We start from the raw sequence: 21,041 nt of genomic DNA, 5'->3' as shown, positions 1-21,041 counted from the left end.
CTTGATAATTTTAAAAATATCTTTACCAGACAGCTGTGCCTTGCTGTGATTCTGAGCATTTTCACTGTAATCTAGTGGTATCAATGAGACCGATTCCTAAGGACAAATTGGAAATGGTTGTGCAAACTACCTACCCAATGAAAAAATCACATGGAGCACCAGTTCACATTGGTAATCCTGGTCAGTATCTTTAATATACATACATACATATACACGTATAATTTCTATATATTTTGTACGATATTTTAAGTGGCAGCTTTATCTAAGGAAGCTGGGCAGCATGCTTCCTACATTCTGTGGTGACTTACCATTTGTATAGCACTTTCAGGGTTCAAAATCCATCACACATTATATTCTAATAGTTACAGCATCCCTGTAATGTAGCCCAGTATTTTTATTCTGGTATGGTAGGATGGAGGTGATGAAGATGGCTTGGCTAAAGTCACCTAGTGAGTATGCCAAGATTTGAACCAGGGTGTCATATGTCATCCTGATAGCCAGCCTGACTGGATTAATGACCAGCCTGAAATGAAACCTCCTCCAGAGAGCAGGAAGAACACCCAGCTGAGATAGAACCCATCAGTCTTCAAGGACAGGATTTGCCAGCTTTGACTACACACCAGCTGTAGCCGATCTGCCCCCTCCTCCAGCTGCAAGTAATTTGCTGTTATCCAGACCAGATGTGGAGGAGGCCAGGCCCAATGTTCTTCCAATTCCCCTTCAGCATCGTCGCCATCAGTGGAGATCAGACCTGAGAGCCACGTCGTAGTGAGTTGTGATGTGATGGTAATTTCCATCACCAAGTATTTATACAGCTCAGCCAAGCAGATGCAGCTGACACCTCTGGAACAGATTCTTCAGCCTAGTTATCAGGTCTGACTGCAGAAAACAGAGGTTTTTCAGCAATGAATCTAGAGCAGGGGCGGCCAAAATGCAGCTCAGGAGCCACATGTGGCTCTTCCACACATATTGTGTGGCTCTCGAAGCCCCTCACCACCCCATTGGCTGAGAAAAAGGCATTTCTCTTTTACAATCATTTCTCCAAGCCAAGCCAGTTGGCAGCTTGGAGAATGCATTTAAAGTTAAAGTTGCTTTCTTTCCACCTCCCCCCATCTGTTTGCCTGCCTTCCTGTCTTCCTTCTCTCAAACTTCTAATGTTCGTGTCTTGCAGCTCTCAAACATCTGGCATTTATTCTGTGTGGCTATGTTAAGCAAGTTGGGCCACCCCTGATCTAGAAAAATCATCACTACCAGTTGCCATATCATTACCAGTGAGAGGATTGAACTTCCTTAAATAATTGTGCTGGACATGATTCCATTAACGCAGATTGCAAATTGGCAGCAATAAGGAGGCAGTGAAAGCCTAAAAGTAAACGTGGGGGAGGATGAATTTCACATATTGATTTAAGCTTATTAGCCAAGCTGAGTTTTTTCTAGTAGAAAAGCTACACAAGGAATACAAAACAAGGAATATACTTAATTTTAATACATTTACTGCATTAATGAATTTAAGGAATATATGCAGTAAAATCAAATGTTAAAAGTAGAAGAAGGACGGTAGCATTAGGTCAAATAATAGGGCCACATATACATATGTCCCCATGTGGAGTTTAATTGCTATTTTAGGTGTTATTGTAGTAATGTAGCAATGCAGAGTCATTGTGTATGCCTTAACTTTGTCATCACTACTGCTGCAATATTAATGTGCTTTCATTATTTGTTAATTTCAGGTTTATTAGGTATCAAAGATCTTTCCAAGGTAGACTATGGTGATGAGGTACAAGCTCATCCAGAGGATGTTCCAGTCTTTTGGGCATGTGGGGTAACAGGAGTGGAAGCCATCAGTAACTGCAGTATGTATCTAATAAGATTATTATAATTGTTCTTTTTTCATACAAATTCAAAAGAAATTGAGTTTCTGAAGCCCTAGTGAACTAAATTTACTCTCCTCTGAAGGACCATCTGTTATTCCAGTTATGTGATACGTCTGATGCCTGTTGAGAGAAAGCCATTTAAAAAGGCTTTCCACAAACAGGATAGAATGTTGCCACAGAGAATGGAAACACCTGTTGGCTGGCAAAAGGCCTTTCCTTCTAACTGCACTAGCTTTCTGTAAAGTGTAATTTAGGCTCATTGTCATTGACATGTGAAAACAAAAGTGTGGTCCATTCTCATACAAGATCACATAACTCAAATCTCTGTTTTTGTTAACATCAGGGCTTTTTTGTAGAAAGAGTCCAGCAGGTACTCATTTGCATATTAGGCCACATGCCCCTGACACCACATGCCCCTGCATTCCTGCTCAAAAGAGCCAGTTTGGTGTAGTGGTTAAGTGTGCGGACTCTTATCTGGGAGAACTGGGTTTGATTCCCCACTCCTCCACTTGCACCTGCCTGAAATGGCCTTGAGTCAGCCATAGGTCTCATAGGAGTTGTCCTTGAAAGGGCAGCTGCTCTGAGAGCCCTCTCAGCCCCACTCACCTCACAGGGTGTCTGTTGTGGGGGAGGAAGATAAAGGAGATTGTGAGCCACTCTGAGATTCGGAGTGGAGGGCAGGATATAAATCCAATTTCTTCTTCAAAAAAAAAAACACCCTGGTTAACATACTAGTGGAATACAAGTACTAAGTGGAATGGAAAATCAAAATAGTTGTATTGTACCCTTAGTTTTAATTTCTATAAATTATAGCAGAAGTCTCAAGCAAGACAAATTGTACCTGAAACTTAGCTGCAGCATTTTCCATTGTTTCCATCTTAAATGATCGAAAACACAACAAATTACTTTCTGAGAGACAAGAGATAGGCTTATGTGAAGTGTATCCATCCATTTAGTATTGGCCAGCTGGCTACATGTTTGTTTGTTTTGATTTCTAGCACACCCTTCCCACAGAACAGGATCAGGTCACGTTACATCATAAAAGACAACAGTTAAAAACCAGTTAAAATATATAAAATCTAAAGTTACAGAGTGAGACTAAAATGGCAAAATTTGCCTCACAAACATGGCCTATTGTCCAGGTCCAGCAGGTCCTACAGCACTGGGATGGAATGAAAGGGGGGAGGCCAATAACAAGTGATGCCCACTGCCTTAGCTGAAAGCCTGGCAAAAGAGCTCTGTTTTTCAGGCCCTGTGGAACTGAAGTAGTTTAGTGTTGTGGGTCTAACTTGTTTCACCTTGTTCTGAGCTTCAGTTTGTTCCTTTGTGTTGATTGATTCCTTAGATACTATGCCTTGGAAAATTAGATCCTTAGCATCCTTTCTGAAGCATAAACATTAGGGACCTTCAAGATACAAAATTAGCAACTGCACCTGTCCTGCTGAGACAGCCCCCTAATTTAAAACAGAGATACAAACTCAGGGACCAGATTCTACAACAAACCAAGATGCCAACTTTGCCCCATATATACTTAGGCAATATTATCATAGGACCTAATATTGTCTGCTCTACCATCTTGGGCTCCTTTATTTGCTCATGCTCCATTATTATATATGTCAACAGCACCCTTCTACTTTCTTCATAAAACAAAACAGGTTAGTTCCTACAGCAATGGACACAAATCTGACATTAAAAATTACAGTAGTCAGAAACCAGTGGGAAAACACTCCAATCTCTTTGGACACCGGTTTGGTGTAGTGGTTAAGTGTGCGGACTCTTATCTGGGAGAACCGGGTTTGATTCCCCACTCCTCCACTTGCACCTGCTGGAATGGCCTTGGGTCAGCCATAGCTCTGGCAGAGGTTGTCCTTGAAAGGGCAGCTGCTGTGAGAGCCCTCTCCAGCCCCACCCACCTCACAGGGTGACTGTTGTGGGGGAGGAAGGTAAAGGAGATTGTGAGCCGCTCTGAGACTCTTCGGAGTGAAGGGCGGGATATAAATCCAATATCTTCTTCTTCTTCTTAAGAAAATGTGAAACTCCCTGCTCATGACAGCTGTTAACTAGCATTTCATAACTTAAGAATGGTCACTGTATTTTTTAAATTAATTTGAATTTTACACAATTATGTATCACTGTGTACTTCCTGCATTCATGACTCCCTGTTCCTTTTGTTTTATATAACTCCACATAAATTGACTACATAGCAAGGATCCATTCATTGTGTCTGAAGAAGGGAGCTGTACTCCACAAAGTCTTATATCCTAGAATAGAATTTTGTGTGTGACAAGATTCCTATTTATTTTTGCTGCAGCGGACTAACACAGGTACTCCCCAAATTATTCTCAAAGTATACAAGGAATGAAGATTACAATAAAACACACCCTTAATCTAGGGGATGGCCAAACGAATTTTATAGTCGTTCCTGGGCTTCTTTTCTGATAACTTCTTTTAAACGTCAAGAGTTTGTTATCAAATTACCGTTCTTTTTAATACCACTAAGAGCAATTCTATGTAAAGGAATGTTGCCATATTTTAAATTGCCACTACATTACGGTAATTGTTTTCTTCATAAAGAAATGGACCCTGACCAATATTTATTTATTTATTTCATTAGATTTGTATCCTGCCCTCCCCTTATGGGCTCAGGGCAGCTAACAACATTTAAAGATCTTTTTGGCTGATCTATTGGCCTACACGTATTTGTTTGATCTGGTTAGTACAAATAGGTATGAGAACAGAGGAAAAGCAAACTGATATCTTCTGCAGGTGGTGATGGAAAGTGCCATCAAGCCGTAGCCAATTTATGGCATTCCTGTAGATTTTTCAAGGCAAGAGATGTTCAGAGGTGGTTTGCCATTGCTTGCCTCTGTATTGGGATCCTGGTTTATCTTGGTGGTCGTCCATCCAAATACTAACCATGGGCAACCCTTCTTAGCATCAAATATTGGCCTAGCCTGGGCTATCCAGTTCAGGGCCTTCTGCAGGTAGTTGTACCTGGGCAAACAGAGAGAATGAATGGGCATGCACAGAAAATAAGTGTTATTTCTATACAACATTCCTTCTTCCTGCTTTATCCTCTCAGTGTTTAATCTGTCTCCATGTTTTGGATGAAGGTTTTGTTTTTAATTGATTTTATCTGGGATAGATGGGAGTATCTCCTTCCTATGAAAAAAGTCTAGATTTTTTTCCCCTGTATGGTCTCTAAAAACTTTTTGTTTCAGAGTCTCCGCTGGCTTTTACCCATTCCCCTGGCTGTATGTTTATCACTGATTTGAAGGATGTAGATGCTGCAGTTGATTGTGGCAAAGAAATCCCTGAAGTTTATTGTATTTGTCAGAATCCTTTACATTATAGCATCGCCTCTGCAACAGCTGTACAAAAAATTAGAAGATTAGAAGAGATTATTGGAGTGGACCCAGGTAATAGCAAAAAGAGAGTAAAAAGAAATATTGTTCTCATGTCTGAAATTTTTATTTAAAATGTTAACTATAGAATTGCTGCAAAATAATATACTACCAAAGAAAAAATTAAAACATTAAAAGTACTATTATATTAACCTTCTAGTCTACATTTATTCATTCACTGTATGCATCCCTTTCTCTCCAGTGAGGGCCCAAAGCAGCTTGCATAATTTTCCTTTGTTTTATCTTCATAACAACTTAGGTTAGGCTGAGCATATGTGGCTGGTCCAAGATCATCCAAGTACGCTTTCATGGCAGAACAGAGTTTTGAACTAAAGTCTCCTGGATCCTAGTCTGACATTTTAACCACTACACCATGTTGGGTTTACAAATTATATAGTTATGTAGTAACAAATTATGTAGTTAGAACTATAAATAACTTAAGTTCTGGAGATTTGTACAAAATCTAACTACTGCTTAAAGAGCTGAAAAATACCAAGATACCAAATTTGCATTTATGGGAGTTTTTCATATGAAGGCAGTACGAATAAATTAGTTCAGTCACCTGGAGCCAAAATTTATATATCTAATTTCCATGTGTTCCTTATCTGCAGATATCTAAAGCCACAGATAGGGGCACACTTGCTCCAAACAGGCTTTTCTGCAAACTTGGAGGTCTGGAAAAGTTTAAAAAAAAATACACTAAGGGGTTTAAATCCACCCCTGCCACAAAAAAACTCAAAACATTGTTTGCAGGGCCGCCCCTGGCTAGTATTTGGATGGGAGACCTCCAAGGAATGTCAGAGTCATGACACAGAGACAGGCGATAGCAAACCACCTTAGAACATATCTTGCTTTCAAGCCCCATTAGGGGTTGCCAGAAGTCAGCCTGACTTGATGGCAAAAAAAAGCATTGTTTGCACATGTGCAGGCAATGCACTTACCATAGAGAGCAGCTGGAAAGGGGCCTGCTGATTGTTGTGGCAACAGAGCCTTAGGTCTACTAGCAGGCAGGGGCAGGTAAGTCTTTGTGTCCTACCTGGAGATACTCTAGGCAAGCCACAGAGAGGGGGGAAGGAAGCCTCAGTAGGCCTGCTTGGAGCATCTCCAGGTGAGCCACCAAGATTGGGGATGTGGGGGATGAAGCTTTGGCTGGCTTACCTGGAGCTGCTCTGGGCAAGCTGCAGAGAGGGGGGAGGGAAGGTGATGGTGGCCCATTTGGAAGAGCTCTGGGAGAGCCACTGGGAGCAGAAAGGGGAGAAGGAAGCCTTGGCAAGATCATTCAGAGCACCTCCAGGCTGCTGAGAGCAGGGAAGAGGAAAAGCAAGCCTTGGCTGGCTTTCCCTGAGCTACTCCCAGATAGCTGCAGAAAGCGCTGTGGGGGAGAAAAGGCAGCAGGCCCACTTGGAGCAGCTGTGAGTGAGCCACAGGGGGAGGAAGCTTTGACAGGCTCACCCAGAACTGCTCCATGAAAGCCACAGAGAACAGCGGTGGTGGGGAGGGAATCAACGAGCTCAGCGGTGGCTGTAGGGGAGTCAGGGGGCTGTAGAGGTCTTGTGAGAAAGTGTGGGAGGAAATGGGAGGTCTGATGAGAAAGTGTGGGGGAAATGAGATTCCTCCATGAGTCTCACAGACCCCCATTTGTTCTTGTCTAATGCATGGTTGTGCTCTCCACTGCCCCAGTTTTCCCTTAATCTAATGCAGAAGTGAGTAAAAGAGGAATGTACAATGTGCAATATAATAAGCTGAAGAAAGCCCAAACTAATCCTGTTGTAGCAATTACCTACTTATATCCTTGGCTGGACTGGAAGAAAGAATTAGTACAGCAACATTGAAGGTATGCTCTTGTACCCCTACCAAAAGCTGCCATTCAGGTACCTTCCAACTCTATGATTCTATGAGGTGCAGTGCAGGCAAGCACCCACTTTGTTTTTTTGGTAAGGCAATGTTCTGATGAATGCTTTCAACCTATATTCCATTGTTCTGTCTGTGTTTAGGAGACAGAGGTGTGAAACACTTATGCTGTCAGGATGAACTTCTCAGAGGATGTCTATCCATTTCACATGCTCATTCAGTGTTGATTACCACTGGATTTCCTACCCACTTCAGTTACGAGCCCCCTGAAGAGAATGATGGGCCTCCAGGAGCCATTGCAATGGCAGCCATTTTGAAAGCCTTGGGAAAGCACGTTGCTATAGTAACTGATCAAAGAGCTATAAATTTGATTGAGAATATTATTAAAGAAGCTGTAAAAGAAGGTAAAACATTCTCTTTTGCGATAACAAAAGTAACTTAATTTTTATTACTGGGTTATGTGTTGTTTGTTTAAAATGCTGCTTAAGTTATCACTGTGGATTTTTTCTTGACTTAAGGTAGTCTATTTCCTTAACATACAGGGATTCTGAAGACTGCAGTTCCTGTACTTAGCTATCATGGCAAAGCTGCAGACTCAGCTTTGCACTTTTTGTGTGAAGATGGAAATCCAGAAAAGCCCAAGTATGTTATCAGAAAGCAAAGCAATGGCAGGATGGATAGAGAGAGGAGACAGTTGAGGGGAAGAAGGACTGGAAAGTACAAAGAATGAAGGCGGTGAGCTAGGAAATGACTTTGCCCATAATCTGCACTGCTGAAGGTTTGAGAAGAGGGGAGAGTGCTGGTGAGGCACAGGAAGTGAAAGTCAGGGATGGGGAACGCAGGAAGTCTAAGAAGGGGAATGATGGCTACTGAATATTTTGAAAGTTTTAATGGCAGACAGTAATATTTTAATAATAATAAACTTTTTGACCTCTCCCTGTGCATACTTGTTAGAACTTACGGTATTATGACAAGTTGCATTTTAATTTGTCAAACAGAAGAGTCCCTCACAATGGATGAGAAGCCTGAAATGTAACTGATTTAAAAATGAATGTACACTAATTTATCCACTTAGTAGTTCTCAAAAATAGTGTTCAATGAAGTGCCACTGGGTCTATTAACAACATCAAACATGAATACTGGAGGCACTTCTCATAATTAAAAATTCTTTTCCCTCAAACTAGGTTTAGTCACCTGATAGCAATAGAACGTGCTGGGATGGCTGCTGATGGCAATTATTATAATGTACGGAAAATTAATATTAAGCATTTAGTGGATCCCATTGATGAGCTCTTTGTAGCAGCGCGCAGTATCCCAGGAATTACTACAACAGGTAAACATGATGCAATTTGTTCAGTACCTATCAGACTACTACCAGTATTTGTGAAATGTACTTATTTTATTATTACACAATGAGTTGAATCTGGTCTAAATTTTCCAATGGTAGGATGGAACTTTCCTGCATCCCCCCTCCCAAAACAGATCATAGATATCCAAGATGTCCAAATTACTTTTGCCAGCAGATGGACAGAGGGAGTATGACTCTATTGAGTCGTGGCAGAGGGACTGTGATCTATATTTCTGTGCATAGCTTGCTGAAACTAGGATCACTTAATATGTCACATTAATACTTTGCTTCAGTTCTGTTTTTAGACTTCTGGTTGGTTCTACAACCTTAATTCCTATTGCATTGGTCATTGAATGTCCCATTTTGTTGATTGTACTGGTTCTGTATAATCCGTCTTGATTCCAGAGGAGAAAGGCAGAGTATAAATAATGTAAATAAAAATATGAACAAATTATAAACATTCCCAAACATTATGCCACACTTAGTACTACATATATGTTTTACCACAGTTAATTAGATTTTATTTATAGTTTTCATTTTATTCATATTTATATTCATATGGAAAAATATAGTTCCATATAAACACAAAATTGAAGTATAAATGTCCTGTATAATTTATTTTAAAAGTCCTGTAACTTTCTGGCACATTTTCCTTTCTTACTCCAAGCATTGCAGACAATCTTTCTTTGAGGCATTTCATACAAAATTGTTCTCTGCTTCAAAGAGAAATGAAACAGTGAGATCCTTCCCTTCATTTCCCTTTTTTTCTTATAGGAAAGACAATAGTTTTCTGCTAGCACTTCCAAATAGTAATAAACCAAAGTGGCTTCAATTTTAATTGGTTCATTAATTGAACTACTAATAAACTACTGTTTATTAACAAAAACAGATGAGGCTGTTTGTATACATGTTTGTAAACTTGTATAAGAATCACTATACTTTCCCCATTTTAATTTAGGCATTGGGGATGGAGGGAACGAATTAGGAATGGGAAAAGTCAAAGAAGCTGTGAAGAAGTATATTCAGAATGGAGACATTATTGCTTGTGATGTTGAAGCAGATTTTGCAGTTACAGCAGGTAAGTCATGGAACAAACCAAAATGGAACACTTGGAGCAGACATAATATGATGGTTGAGAGACACGTCTTAAAAATCCTCCAGTCACTTCATATCCCAAACATTACATTGGTAGATACACATCAGATGAGAATGTTTTCATTCTCACAGTTGGTTATGCTACAGGACCAGGAACTTCATTCATTCAAGATGGGAAGGTCACATGGGCATCCAGAATTTAACACCAACCTGTCAGGTATTGCAGGACAAAACGACAGTGGAGTTTCCTCATGTCTAAGAATCTCTTAGCTTTATGTATAACCCAAAAAGTGCTGGGTGCAAAAACCCACATGTTTCTGGGGAATTAGTTCACTAATCTTGAACTTTTTGGAAGAATTATTTGCATAGCCCCCCCCCCTTTTTTTGTTTAATCAAAGATGAATTCTTTCTTACCCATGGAATCCCTGAAATATAGATTATGAAGAAGGGGGCCATTGTTTGCTTGATCAGCTTTCAGCTGTAAGGGGGTACAAACTGCTGTTTGGAAGGGTGGCATGACTACTAGGGAATCCTTGTAAATTTTTTCAAACTGTATCTTCAGCTTTGAGAGGTTTTCTGTGTTATCTTCCTCCATAATTTGCCACTTAGTTCACTTTACTGGGAATGGGAAAATGGAAAGAATGTACCACCTAGCATTCCTGAGTATAGTACCATTTGCAAAGCAAGTGAAGTTTGGCAGATTTTCTTGCGCTATGACAAAATTAAGCCTTATGCTACAAGTACTTGGTTATCTTTTTAAAATACAGCACAAGCATGGGAAAACAATTTCTGATTGCTTAATTTTTGATCTTTTGTTAAGATTATGTCTTTGCTTAGGAACTAATCTCTCAGGTCAGAAAAGCTGCACAGATCTCTGGACTCAAAGTAAATTCAGTTCAGCTGAATATTCAGATTATCACTTTAGATCAGAAATTTCAATAACATGCAATGGTTTAATGTCAGATTTCTTTTCTGAAAAATAACTTGCCAAAGGTTTTTCTTGTTTCTTTGTTAAGACTAGAAACCTTTGGGCATAGTGACAAAAAGATGGGGAAAGATGCATCTTTTAAAGTTCCTTTTTTTGTATTTTTGTATTTGTGTGTGGGTGTGTGCATGTGCACCTGGAAGTCATGGTGCTCTCTGTTGTATGACCCCTACTGGGGGCATGGAGGATATTCAGGGAGGTGACTGAATAAAACCTGCCCCTGCCCTCCCAGCTCTGATATTCCAAGGAGGTCTCCCATCCAAGTACTTGCCAGAGTTGACCCTGCTTAGCTTCTGAGATCTGACAATATTGGGCTTGTCTGGGCTATCCAGGTCAGGGCTTTTAAATTCCTTCTTCTTTTGCAATGATTAGACATTGAACCTCTGCTAGAAAAATGTTGAAAGAATTGGCAATCCTCTTTTTCATGCAGTGTTTGATTGATGAATTGTTCAAACCATAGAGAAATTTAAAGCTTTAATATTTCATTTCATCACATTTTTCTCTTTTAGGGGTTTCCAACTGGGGAGGCTATGCTGTTGCTTGTGCACTTTATATCCTCAATACCTGTGAAGTCCATGACAGCTATTTGAGGAAAGCCATTGGAGTCTCCAGATTGTCTGAGAAAGGGAGTTGGGCATCAGCACTTCCATCTGTGGTTAAGGTATTCCCTTTGAAGAGGATTATGGGGTCATAGGATATTGAAACTTTCCTCATCTAGATTGCAGTTTTAGACATTTTCAGAGTCCTCAGGCTTTTGTGATTGTGGGATAGCCATGGGAAGTACCATTTGATAACTGCTTCAAGAGCAAGAACTAATGAAAGTAGAGAGTGATATTATACATTCTCTCCAAATAAAACATCACAAGGGGGAGAGCAAGTGTTGAAAGGGACCAGAACTTTTCTTCAGGCTGGATGTAAAAAAAAAAAAGGGGGGGGGGGAGAAAGTGTTATGTGCACTTGATTAGGTTAAACTGTGGTAGGTTAAAAAAAAAAGGTTGTACATAAGGCTACTTGAGCAAAGATACAGTTTTAGCCATAGTAAATAAATACAATAAAAACCACCAGTAATACAAATACAACTCCATCACAGTGTAGCCTGGCCACCTGTAATTTCTTTCTCTCCAAAGAGTCAGAGGTTTATGATAGATTAGAAACATCTCTAGTTTTGTTCTTATATTCAACATAGAAGCAAATTGGATCTTGCATTTAGATATTCTGATTTTAAAGGACACCCCTTGCTTTAAGGGGATGTCTGTTATGCCACAGCACACCTCTGTAGATGATATAGGAGCAAAACAAAGTTGAAATGAACAAAAAATCATTGGTACACTTTCAGCAAACTGAGCACAACACTTTGCAATCTGCCTGTGCAATTTGCAGTCAGTGAGCCACCAAGAGAAAGAATCTACTTTTTTAAAGGTAAGAGCAAGCTCTCAATCGGCTGTTTCTACACTCAGGGTTGATTCTGATTTTCTGAGCATTGAATCCGCCTGCAGAAAACTCCTGTTCAAAAGTACTCTTGTAAAGTGAGGAGCAATTCCGGAGTAAAACCGCTTTTGGTGCCAATTCAAGAAAATGAGTGTAAAACGACTTAAGATAATGCAAAGCAAGACAGAAGTGATGGCGGTATGCAATGTAGATGAACATTTTAAATGCACACTGAGAGAGAATCTTTCGTCAAATGTAAAGACAGCCATCAAGTAAGCCAATCTTAGGAAGCTAATTGGGTGTCTACACCAGATGTCACCAACAAGCCTTTCTCTGGAGATATTCCAGAAGAACACTGGGGATAGGGGATAATTCAGATTTATATATGAGCAGCAAACCATTCCTTATTGCTACTTACAAGAGAATGGAAATAATGATATAACTTTGTCCATCTAACTTGCATCTGACAGACTTTTACATCTCTGTTCCAGGATTCTGTAGAGACTTTTACACTTCTAATTAAGAAATGTAATCTCATTCCAGCCTAAATCTGATATATTGATGCTTCTAAATTCTTTAGTTTGACTCGTTATTTTTGTTGTTTTTGTATTTCTGTTGTATTGGAAGAGTCTGTTGTTTTCTCTCTTCTTTCTCCTAGCAAAGCTGGCCTTGCTCTTTTAATCTCTGCCCATACGTTCTCCATTACTCTCTAGTTCTGCTCAGGGTTGGAATTCATCTTCCTTTGTCTGTGGTGATCAAAACTGGATGCTTTTTTTGAAGGTGGCTCACCACTACCTTGAGAAAAATCCTTCTTTAAAAAAACCAATAAAATAACACACAACTGTTTAAAAAACACATTTTACAGCAGTACTTGAGTTCCACTTTATGAAAAAAGATTACTGAGCAGTGTTCCCTCTAAGCTCCACAGCATTGTCAGCAAAGATTTTACCTCATGAGCGAAAAAAGCTAGTAGCATTAAAGTTGTGAGTGAGTCTACATTGGCTGTCACATAAATTAGTTTTTTTTAGAAAATTGTTTCTGTAACCTTGTAAAAATCTCAGAATTAATTCTTTTAAACCATACTTAAACTATATTTTAGAATAATTTAAACGTTATAAGAAAAAACAGAATCAAGTCAAATTTCATTGCAGAAAATGTCCTCTATTGGGGTAGACCAGACCTCCAGAGAACAGGTCTAGCCTCCTCTTTCCACTATATTGGTGGACCTGGCCTCTGGAGAACAGTTCTACTCTACCCTTTGCACTATATTGGTGGACCTGGCCTCCTTTGAACAGATCTACTCACCCCTTTCCACTATATTGGTAGACGCTGACTCTGCTAGTGTGTGTGTGTGTGTGTGTGTGTGTGTGTGTATAGTTAAACTGCTAGTATATATTTTGTCAGGTATGGTAAAAGGATTCTGGTAGTTGGTCTGCAGTAGAACAGTTGGGAGTCTAGCCGTCTCTCCCCACATGTTCCCCAGAGAGTACTGAGATCGGGATCTCAAAATCTGCTCGTTATCCCCGGGCCAAAGGAAGCCTGCCTGAAATCTACCAGGGACAGGGCTTTCTCTGTAATGGCTCCTTTCTGGTGGAACCAGCTGCCGGAAGAGGTGAGGGCCCTGCGGGACCTTGGCCAATTCCGCAGGGCCTGTAAGACAGCCCTCTTCCGGCTGGCTTATAACTAACTGGCATTGGAAACTGAGTGTAGTTTTAATAGACCGCTGTTATATGTTTTATTTTACTGTTTTAACTGTGTAAGATGTTTTAAATTCAATAATTTTATGTTAGATTTTATGTGCTGTGAGCTGCCCTGAGCCACTTCGGTGGGAAGGGCGGGATATAAATTGAAATAAACTTGAAACTAGCCCAGTAGCTCCTTATAGACCTACAACATTTTTGGGGTTTAAAACTTTGAGTCAAAGCTCCTTTTGTTTCTGATGTTTCCAAATTTAAGGAAGGATAACAAATCCTGAAGTCTGAGGTGTTTTACCTGAATAATTTAAAAATATATATTTAGTAAAATGGTAGAGAGATGTCTTAAGTGAAGTGCACATGAACCACACACGATAGCTGCTCTCAGCTGTCACAAACTTTAGCTTGTTCCTGATGAGAAGAAGCCAGAAGCCCTTGACTTGTGCACTCCTCCCTTCCCCCTCCTCTTAGCTACTGCTTCAAGACTGAACACTTGCTAATTTAGGGAACCTACCTAGTTCTAGCATCTTGATAAATTGTGATTAAATTGAGGATTTCCTAAGGCTAAAGAGGAGAGCAGAAAACTAGCAACATTCAATCCGATTGTCCTGAAGTTGTACCATGTAACACTGCCGAATCACAATACCAATATTTCATGAAAATCAGTTGGAAGAAATTGCTTGGACAGCTAAAATGTTTCCTTCCCAATTATTCTTGACACTACAACCCCCTTTTATACTGTGGGTCAAGCAATCCATATTGTTCTGCCTTCTCAATCTGAGTTCTCTGCACTCCAGTTTGTTTTGAGTCTGTCTTCCTGTTTCCATTATTATTTCATCATTCCCATCCCCCCCCCCTTAATTTCAAACTCTGCTGTGTTTAACATAGGGTCTATCACTTCTTCCCTTACTTTTGATGTTATCTCTGCACTCCTATTCAACCTTCCATTTCCCTTACATACAGCAGACCTCCATGACTGTTTCCACACTGTTAGGAAACACTAGAAGCATTTGTGGAAGAAAGTCAGTTGTTGTGGCATTGGAACACCTGACATTGAAATAATTAGTATGAAAGATATTCTTGTTTAATATTTATTTAATGAGAGGTTGCAAAGAACAATGGTTTCTTACAGATGGAATCCTCAGTTGCCTTTTATATGTCTGTCAAGCTTTCTTAGTAATTAGATAATGGAAAGACACTTCAAAGTTTCAGCCGAAAAATCTTAAAGTTAATGAGCACAACTCTCTAGAGAAAAAGAAAATTAAAATTTCCATGATGGGATAGCTTTTACTGTAAACGCCAGCAATAAAAGCTGAATAATTTTTCTTGAAATTCAACACCACCATCCATTAAAGACAGTTTTTTAAAGGAACAAAAACTCCATTCAAGTTTGTAGAATTTACAAAAAGCTTATGCACAAATGCAGGTGTATTTCCTACTCTAGCTAAGTGGCCATTTAAGGTAAAGTAGCCCTGTTCCATGTATCCTGTTAACATAAGAGAAGCCCTGCAGAATCAGACCAGCGGTCCATCTAATTCAGCATCATGCTGCACACAGTGGCCAACCACTTGCCACAGCAATTCATCAAACAGGGCATAGAGGCCAAGGCCTTCCCCTGATGTTCTCTCTCAGCTTCAATATTCAGAGGTTTGTTGCCTCTGAAAGTAGTAGCCATTAAGGGATCTCTCTTCCTTGAATTTCTCTAATCCAGTTTTAAAGCTATCTATGCTACGTGATCAGCACTGTGTTCATTGGCTATAAATTCCACAATATAATTACTCACTGTGTAGTTCTTCCCTTAGTCTATCTCAAATCTACTGCCCATCAACTTAATATGTGCTCTACCATTATCAAATAAGAAAAAAAGTTCTCTCTATCCATTTTCTCTACCCCATGAATAATTTTATAAGCCCATGTTAGTTGTCTTTTTTCAAAAGTGAGAAGCCGCAGACTCTTTAGTCTTTCCTCATAGGAAAGTTTCTCCAACAGCTTAATTATCTACATACAGCTTCATTTGGCATACTGTGTACAGTTTTGGTCAATGTCTCTCGAGGAAGATATTGCAATGCTGGAGAAAGAGAAGAAGATGGCAACTCAGATAATGGAGGAAATACATTCTGGCCGAATCTCTTCTAAGAAGGCTAATGAAGGTTTTGCAAAATAATTGTGATTGCCCAGAGAAAAATATAATGGAAACATTTTATTTGTTGTTTAAATAGGAATAATAATTCAAGATCAATCCCCAGGTAGTGCTTGGTGAAAATTGGCTGAGTATTATGAGAGTTTTTAAAAATTATCCCAGTGCAATTTTTTGTTCAGTTAATAGCAAGCTTACTGGGGCATGCCCCCTTGGTGCCCAAGAGCCAGAGAGTGGACTATTCTGTGGGCAGTAGCTCTAAGCATGCTCAAGCCAGGCAGCCTTCAACAGTGGCTCTATTGCCTGCCTTGAATGCTTAGCACCATGGCTCTGACTCTGCCCTGTCAGCCCTTCCTAGGGACCACCAAGTGGTGTTCTCAGTAGCAGGGCCACCGAGGCTCAGCACACTGCCTGTTTCTCCATCAGCTATCCTGAGTACTTTACTGATTCTTCTCAAGTCCTCTCCACCTTTAGAACATGTGCTTGCTCATTGGCATAACTAGCTGGGAGCAGTTGCTCTATATCCAAAGTCTCCAAAGCCACAGGCAGCAAACCTCTGAATATCAGTTTTGGAGGCAGCAGCAGAGAAGTGCCTTGGTGCCCTATTTGCCCTCCAGGATAACTGTTTGGCTGGTGTGTGAAACAGAATACTGGACTTGATAAACTACTCATCTGATCCAGCAGGCTTTTCTTATATTCCTACACTGTCCAGGGTTCAGGCAGAGGTCTTTGACAATACATATCTGATGAGAGGTACTGGAAATTGATCTTAGGACTGTCAAGCATGCATATTTCTAAGTACAATGGTGGATTCTTAGACAGAAAGGAGGCTGTTAGTATCCACCGCCTCCCTCCCTTTTCCCAAAGGTTGGGCAAATAGTAAATCCATGTAGCCCAAGGATGTTTACGCTGCAGCCTGGCTGTGAGGTGCCTCTTCTCCACATTCACACAGACAGTTCTTATCAGGTCTGGAAGAAGTGTGAGAAATGGAGATGTTTTTAATAACTTAAATTCCTTAGTAGTAAACTGGATACTATGTACTAACCTTTGAACCCGTGACTCAAAATGCATCTGTATGTTATCCTTTGAACTAATCCTGTATAGTAACAGTGTAATCAAGTATACATCATAACTTCCAAGGATTCTGTCCTTGGTAAAGCTTCAGAGCTTCTACAATAAAGCAACTTTTGATTTAACAACAAAAGACTGATTATTGAGAAATATCGATGCTTGACAAGGACCTTCTGTATGCCAAGCAGATGCCCTACCACTGAGCCACAGCTGCTGCCCAAACAAACATGGCCTGCTGCATCACTCAGCGTCTGCCCTGTGGCCAAAGAGATATTGTTAAACCTATGACAACTTGTCTGGATAATATTTACAAAATATCTCTTTCTTATATCCTTAAAATTGCTCAAGCTTATTTTCAACATTGTTACACACAGAGAGAGTAAAAATAGCAGATTTATCACCAGTTCCGTAAGCTGCAATGAACTATATGTATTGGCCTTGTGGAACGGTGGGCAGACTTGAATACCTGCTTGTCTTACTTTTTTCTGATCTTCCTCTAAGGCAATCAGTTCCATAATAGGCTGAAATCCAAAGCAAAGAACTTTTGCCATTGACTTGCGAAAGAGGCAGTGACCTTACAGGAAGAGGTTGGTTTGGGGAGAGTGGCCTGGAGGAAGGAGCAGGTTTAAGAAAGTCATCTGTAAGTTACCTCACAATGTGCTGTCACTTGACCTTTGACCTAGAAGTAACATCATAGGACATATCAGTAAGTGACATCATATCCTTGCTAAGAACCACCCCCAAAATCTCCAGATATTTCCCAAGTAGGATCCAGTACCTCTACCTGTGTATCATCACCATCTTGTGCCATCCACACTGTATCTCAGTTGATACCTCTTCCTTGGAGCAATCTCTGAATTGTGGCATATTTCCTTTTCTGGACTCCTATCTCTCAAAAGCACAATGCAAACAAAAGGAACGAGGGGTTTTTTTGGATTGGACACATATGAACATATAAAGCTGCCTTATACTGAATCAGACCTTTGGTCCATCAAAGTCAGTATTGTCTTCTCAGACTGGCAGCAGCTCTCCAGGGTCTCAAGCTGAGGTTTTTCACACCTATTTGCCTGGACCCTTTTTTGGAGATGCCAGGGATTGAACCTGGGACCTTCTGCTTCCCAAGCAGATGCTCTACCACTGAGCCACCATCCCTCCGTTCATCTTTGTGGCTTCTGTGCAGTCTCACAGAGAACCACGCATGGGCCAGCCAGCCACAGAGAAAATTCTAAAACTCCAGGCTGTGGATTGCTTCCCCCCCTGCTCTGACATGAGTCAGAATGTCCCCACCCAGACCAGCAGGTGATTACCTCAGTCCTTTCTTCACCACTGTGGCAAAAGGACATCTTTCATCAGCTCTTATAGTTCCTCAGTTTGTCATGTTGTGAGATTATTCTGTTTTACTGTTGAAACTGCACTTTTTAAAGGTGTAGTAAATATGGGACTAAAATGGCTCAGTCAGACAACTACAAGAGTCTTGGTGAATTCTGATGTATGCATTTTATGAATAATTTGTACTGAACATTGAAGGAACACAGCTGGGGGTATAGCTAGTCTAATTACTGATAGGAAGGGGATAAATTGAGAAAATTTGAGAGGTTACATATGGGGATTTAATTAAAGGCTTTGGTATCTTTTCTCCATATTTCAATCACTGATGTCATGTCAATCTCCCCAGCCCATGTCATAGGATACCATTTTTTAAAATGTTCTGATTGTTTTAAAGTAGAATATGCAGGCTCCTCCTGTAAAGATTCTTATAATTATTTAGATTTTATTTATTTCCCCCCCTAAAAGTCTCATCACAGAAAATAGAGGAAAATATCTTTTTTCCTATATAAAGAGAGCCAGTTTGGTGTAGTGGTTAAGTGCGTGGACTCTTATCTGGGAGAACTGGGTTTGATTCCCCACTCCTCCACTTGCAGCTGCTGGAATGGCCTTGGGCCAGCCATAGCTCTTGCAGGAGTTGTCCTTGAAAGGGCAGCTGCTGTAAGAGCTCTCTCAGCCCCACCTACCTCACAGGGTGTCTGCTGTGTATGGGGGGAAGGTAAAGGAGATTGTGACCGCTCTGAGACTCTGAGATTCAGAGTATAGGGTGGGATATAAGTCCAATATCGTCTTCTTCTATATATATGTATATATATTCTAGATACACAAGATGCCCACTGGAGCAAATAAAAACAGATTAGGAAAGATTATTTAATGGGAGATCAAATTAATTGCAGTATTTTAGCATTGTTAACAAAATCAAAAATGAATGACTAGAGTCATACAGCATGTTCACACATACTAACACAGTTTCAATCCATCAAGATGATTTTGCCATTTAACATGGTAAAATCCCATTGTAAAGTGGATTGAAAGTTTGTTTAGTATGTGTGAAAGTGCCCATAAATATGACAGTTGTGCTCAGTGGTCCCTGAATGATAGATGTATTGACAATGCTGTCTCTTTCTCTCTCTTTTTTTAGGAAGAAAAGTTGCTGAACATATTACGGCAGCACAAAGTCCGTAGTGGAAAAACTGCCAGTCTGGCAATGGAAGTGGATGGTCTGCCATTCTATGACACTCATTCACTTATAATTGAGAAGCTTCTGCAGGAAACTTTGAAATAACTTTCCTCTAACAAGTGGTGATCTGTTGGTGTGCTTTGGTAAAGTGGTGATTACACTGCTATGTAAGCAGCAGCTACTGTCCCTTGTTATCTTGATCTTAAATGAAGTAGAATGGACTAAAAACAATTTAACTGTATGGCATCTTAAATGTATTTCATTTGCAATGGAACCTACTGAATCAGTGCAATCCTACAATGTAACTTTAGATAAAATTCAAAGAGTGATAGCATACCATTTTTACTAGGACCAACTGAAATGTTCCAAAGTAGCAAGCAAGATCTAGAATCATCATAGTTTCAGCCTTAATGTTTAGCAAAAGAAATAAATGGATGGGGAGATGCTTCAGCGTTGATAAAGAAGGTCTGCCTTGTAATCTGCAATAACCTGAAGATGGAGGAAATAAGGAACTTTTACATACTAACTGAGGTCTGAAAGCACATTCTGATAGGCAGTAGGCATGATTTAACCAATTTATGAGCAGCACAAAAATTATGAGTATAGCAAAAATTCCAATAATCATTGTAATGATCATAGATCACAAATAAAGCATTGTTTTCACTGCTGCTGATTTGTACTTTTTGTAGTTATAGTGCTTTTTATGAAAACGTGGTTACTGCTGTTAACAGCAATCTTTTGCAGTTTAGCATGTGGTGTCCTCATGCATTCAACAGCAGATCTTTGTAAACTACTGATCAGATCAACAGATGACTTCAGACCTCTTTATTTAAGTTATATGCGTTATATCATCTTTGCTGTGGTCATTTCCATGTCACTAGTTGATGATAAAACTGTGTTGTATTTACCCCTATTCAATTCTTTTGTATGCAGACAGTGTTGGCTGGTTGAGACACACAGTGAAAGTAGAGCAGATTGCAGAAGTGAGCACAAAGAAAACAAGCCAGGCAAACCTATGTCTCTAAATGCACTGCCTGGCCCAGAGTAGAACATAGTTGCACAAAACGGCTGAATAAACTGAATGGTAACTTAAAACAAATCCTCAAAGGTTAGGATATATTTAATATAAAATCTGTATTTTATTTCCTTGGAACAGAAATGGCCTTACAACAACTCTGGTTCCATTTTGGGCTGGCAGTGTATTTCCTCAGACTGCAAAGGCCTTGTCAACAAATTGTGCTTTGGTGAATCAGCTGTAGGTTTTAGTGCTTTCTTCCAATCCTCAGATGCCAGACAGGTTACCAAGTATTTAGAAGATGTTTGATAGAACCATGGAATCACAGAGCTGGAAGGGGTCAAACAGGCCATCTAGTCCAACCAGGATTAGAGCACCCCTGACAAGTGCTCACTAATGTCACTAATTCCCACAGTGGGCACTGATTTCCCAAAGCACAACATGAGCTGAGGGCTCAGTGTTCTGAAGAGTTGCCTTGGCAACCCAGAATCTGGGAGCAGTGGCCAGTAGGTGCAGGAAGTAGAGGTGAGTGTGGGGGAAGTGGAAATTAACCTGGCAGTGTGTGAGGGGGTGCAGTTTCCCCTTTCCCTGCAGCTCTTTACAAGTCCCTTTTTATAATCATGTAAACATAAT

General features: G+C 40.1%; 1 protein-coding gene across 1 annotated transcript in view; it reads left to right on the top strand.

Moving 5' to 3' along the window:
- Positions 1-20,053, top strand: part of LOC132588802 (D-glutamate cyclase, mitochondrial-like) — a 33,783-nt gene extending 13,730 nt beyond the window's left edge. The window contains exons 5-13 of the mRNA XM_060261243.1: positions 30-180; positions 1,731-1,853; positions 5,096-5,293; positions 7,273-7,533; positions 7,672-7,771; positions 8,314-8,462; positions 9,436-9,555; positions 11,067-11,218; positions 19,355-20,053. Coding sequence (XP_060117226.1) covers positions 30-180; positions 1,731-1,853; positions 5,096-5,293; positions 7,273-7,533; positions 7,672-7,771; positions 8,314-8,462; positions 9,436-9,555; positions 11,067-11,218; positions 19,355-19,498 — 1,398 coding nt within the window. The 3' untranslated portion in view covers positions 19,499-20,053. The remainder of the gene's footprint in view (positions 1-29; positions 181-1,730; positions 1,854-5,095; positions 5,294-7,272; positions 7,534-7,671; positions 7,772-8,313; positions 8,463-9,435; positions 9,556-11,066; positions 11,219-19,354) is intronic.
- Positions 20,054-21,041: the final 988 nt, after the last annotated feature.

The sequence above is a fragment of the Heteronotia binoei genome, chromosome 21, assembly GCF_032191835.1.
Source record: "Heteronotia binoei isolate CCM8104 ecotype False Entrance Well chromosome 21, APGP_CSIRO_Hbin_v1, whole genome shotgun sequence".
Taxonomy (NCBI): Eukaryota; Metazoa; Chordata; class Lepidosauria; order Squamata; family Gekkonidae; genus Heteronotia; species Heteronotia binoei.
This window is presented reverse-complemented; position numbering and strand designations above follow the sequence as displayed.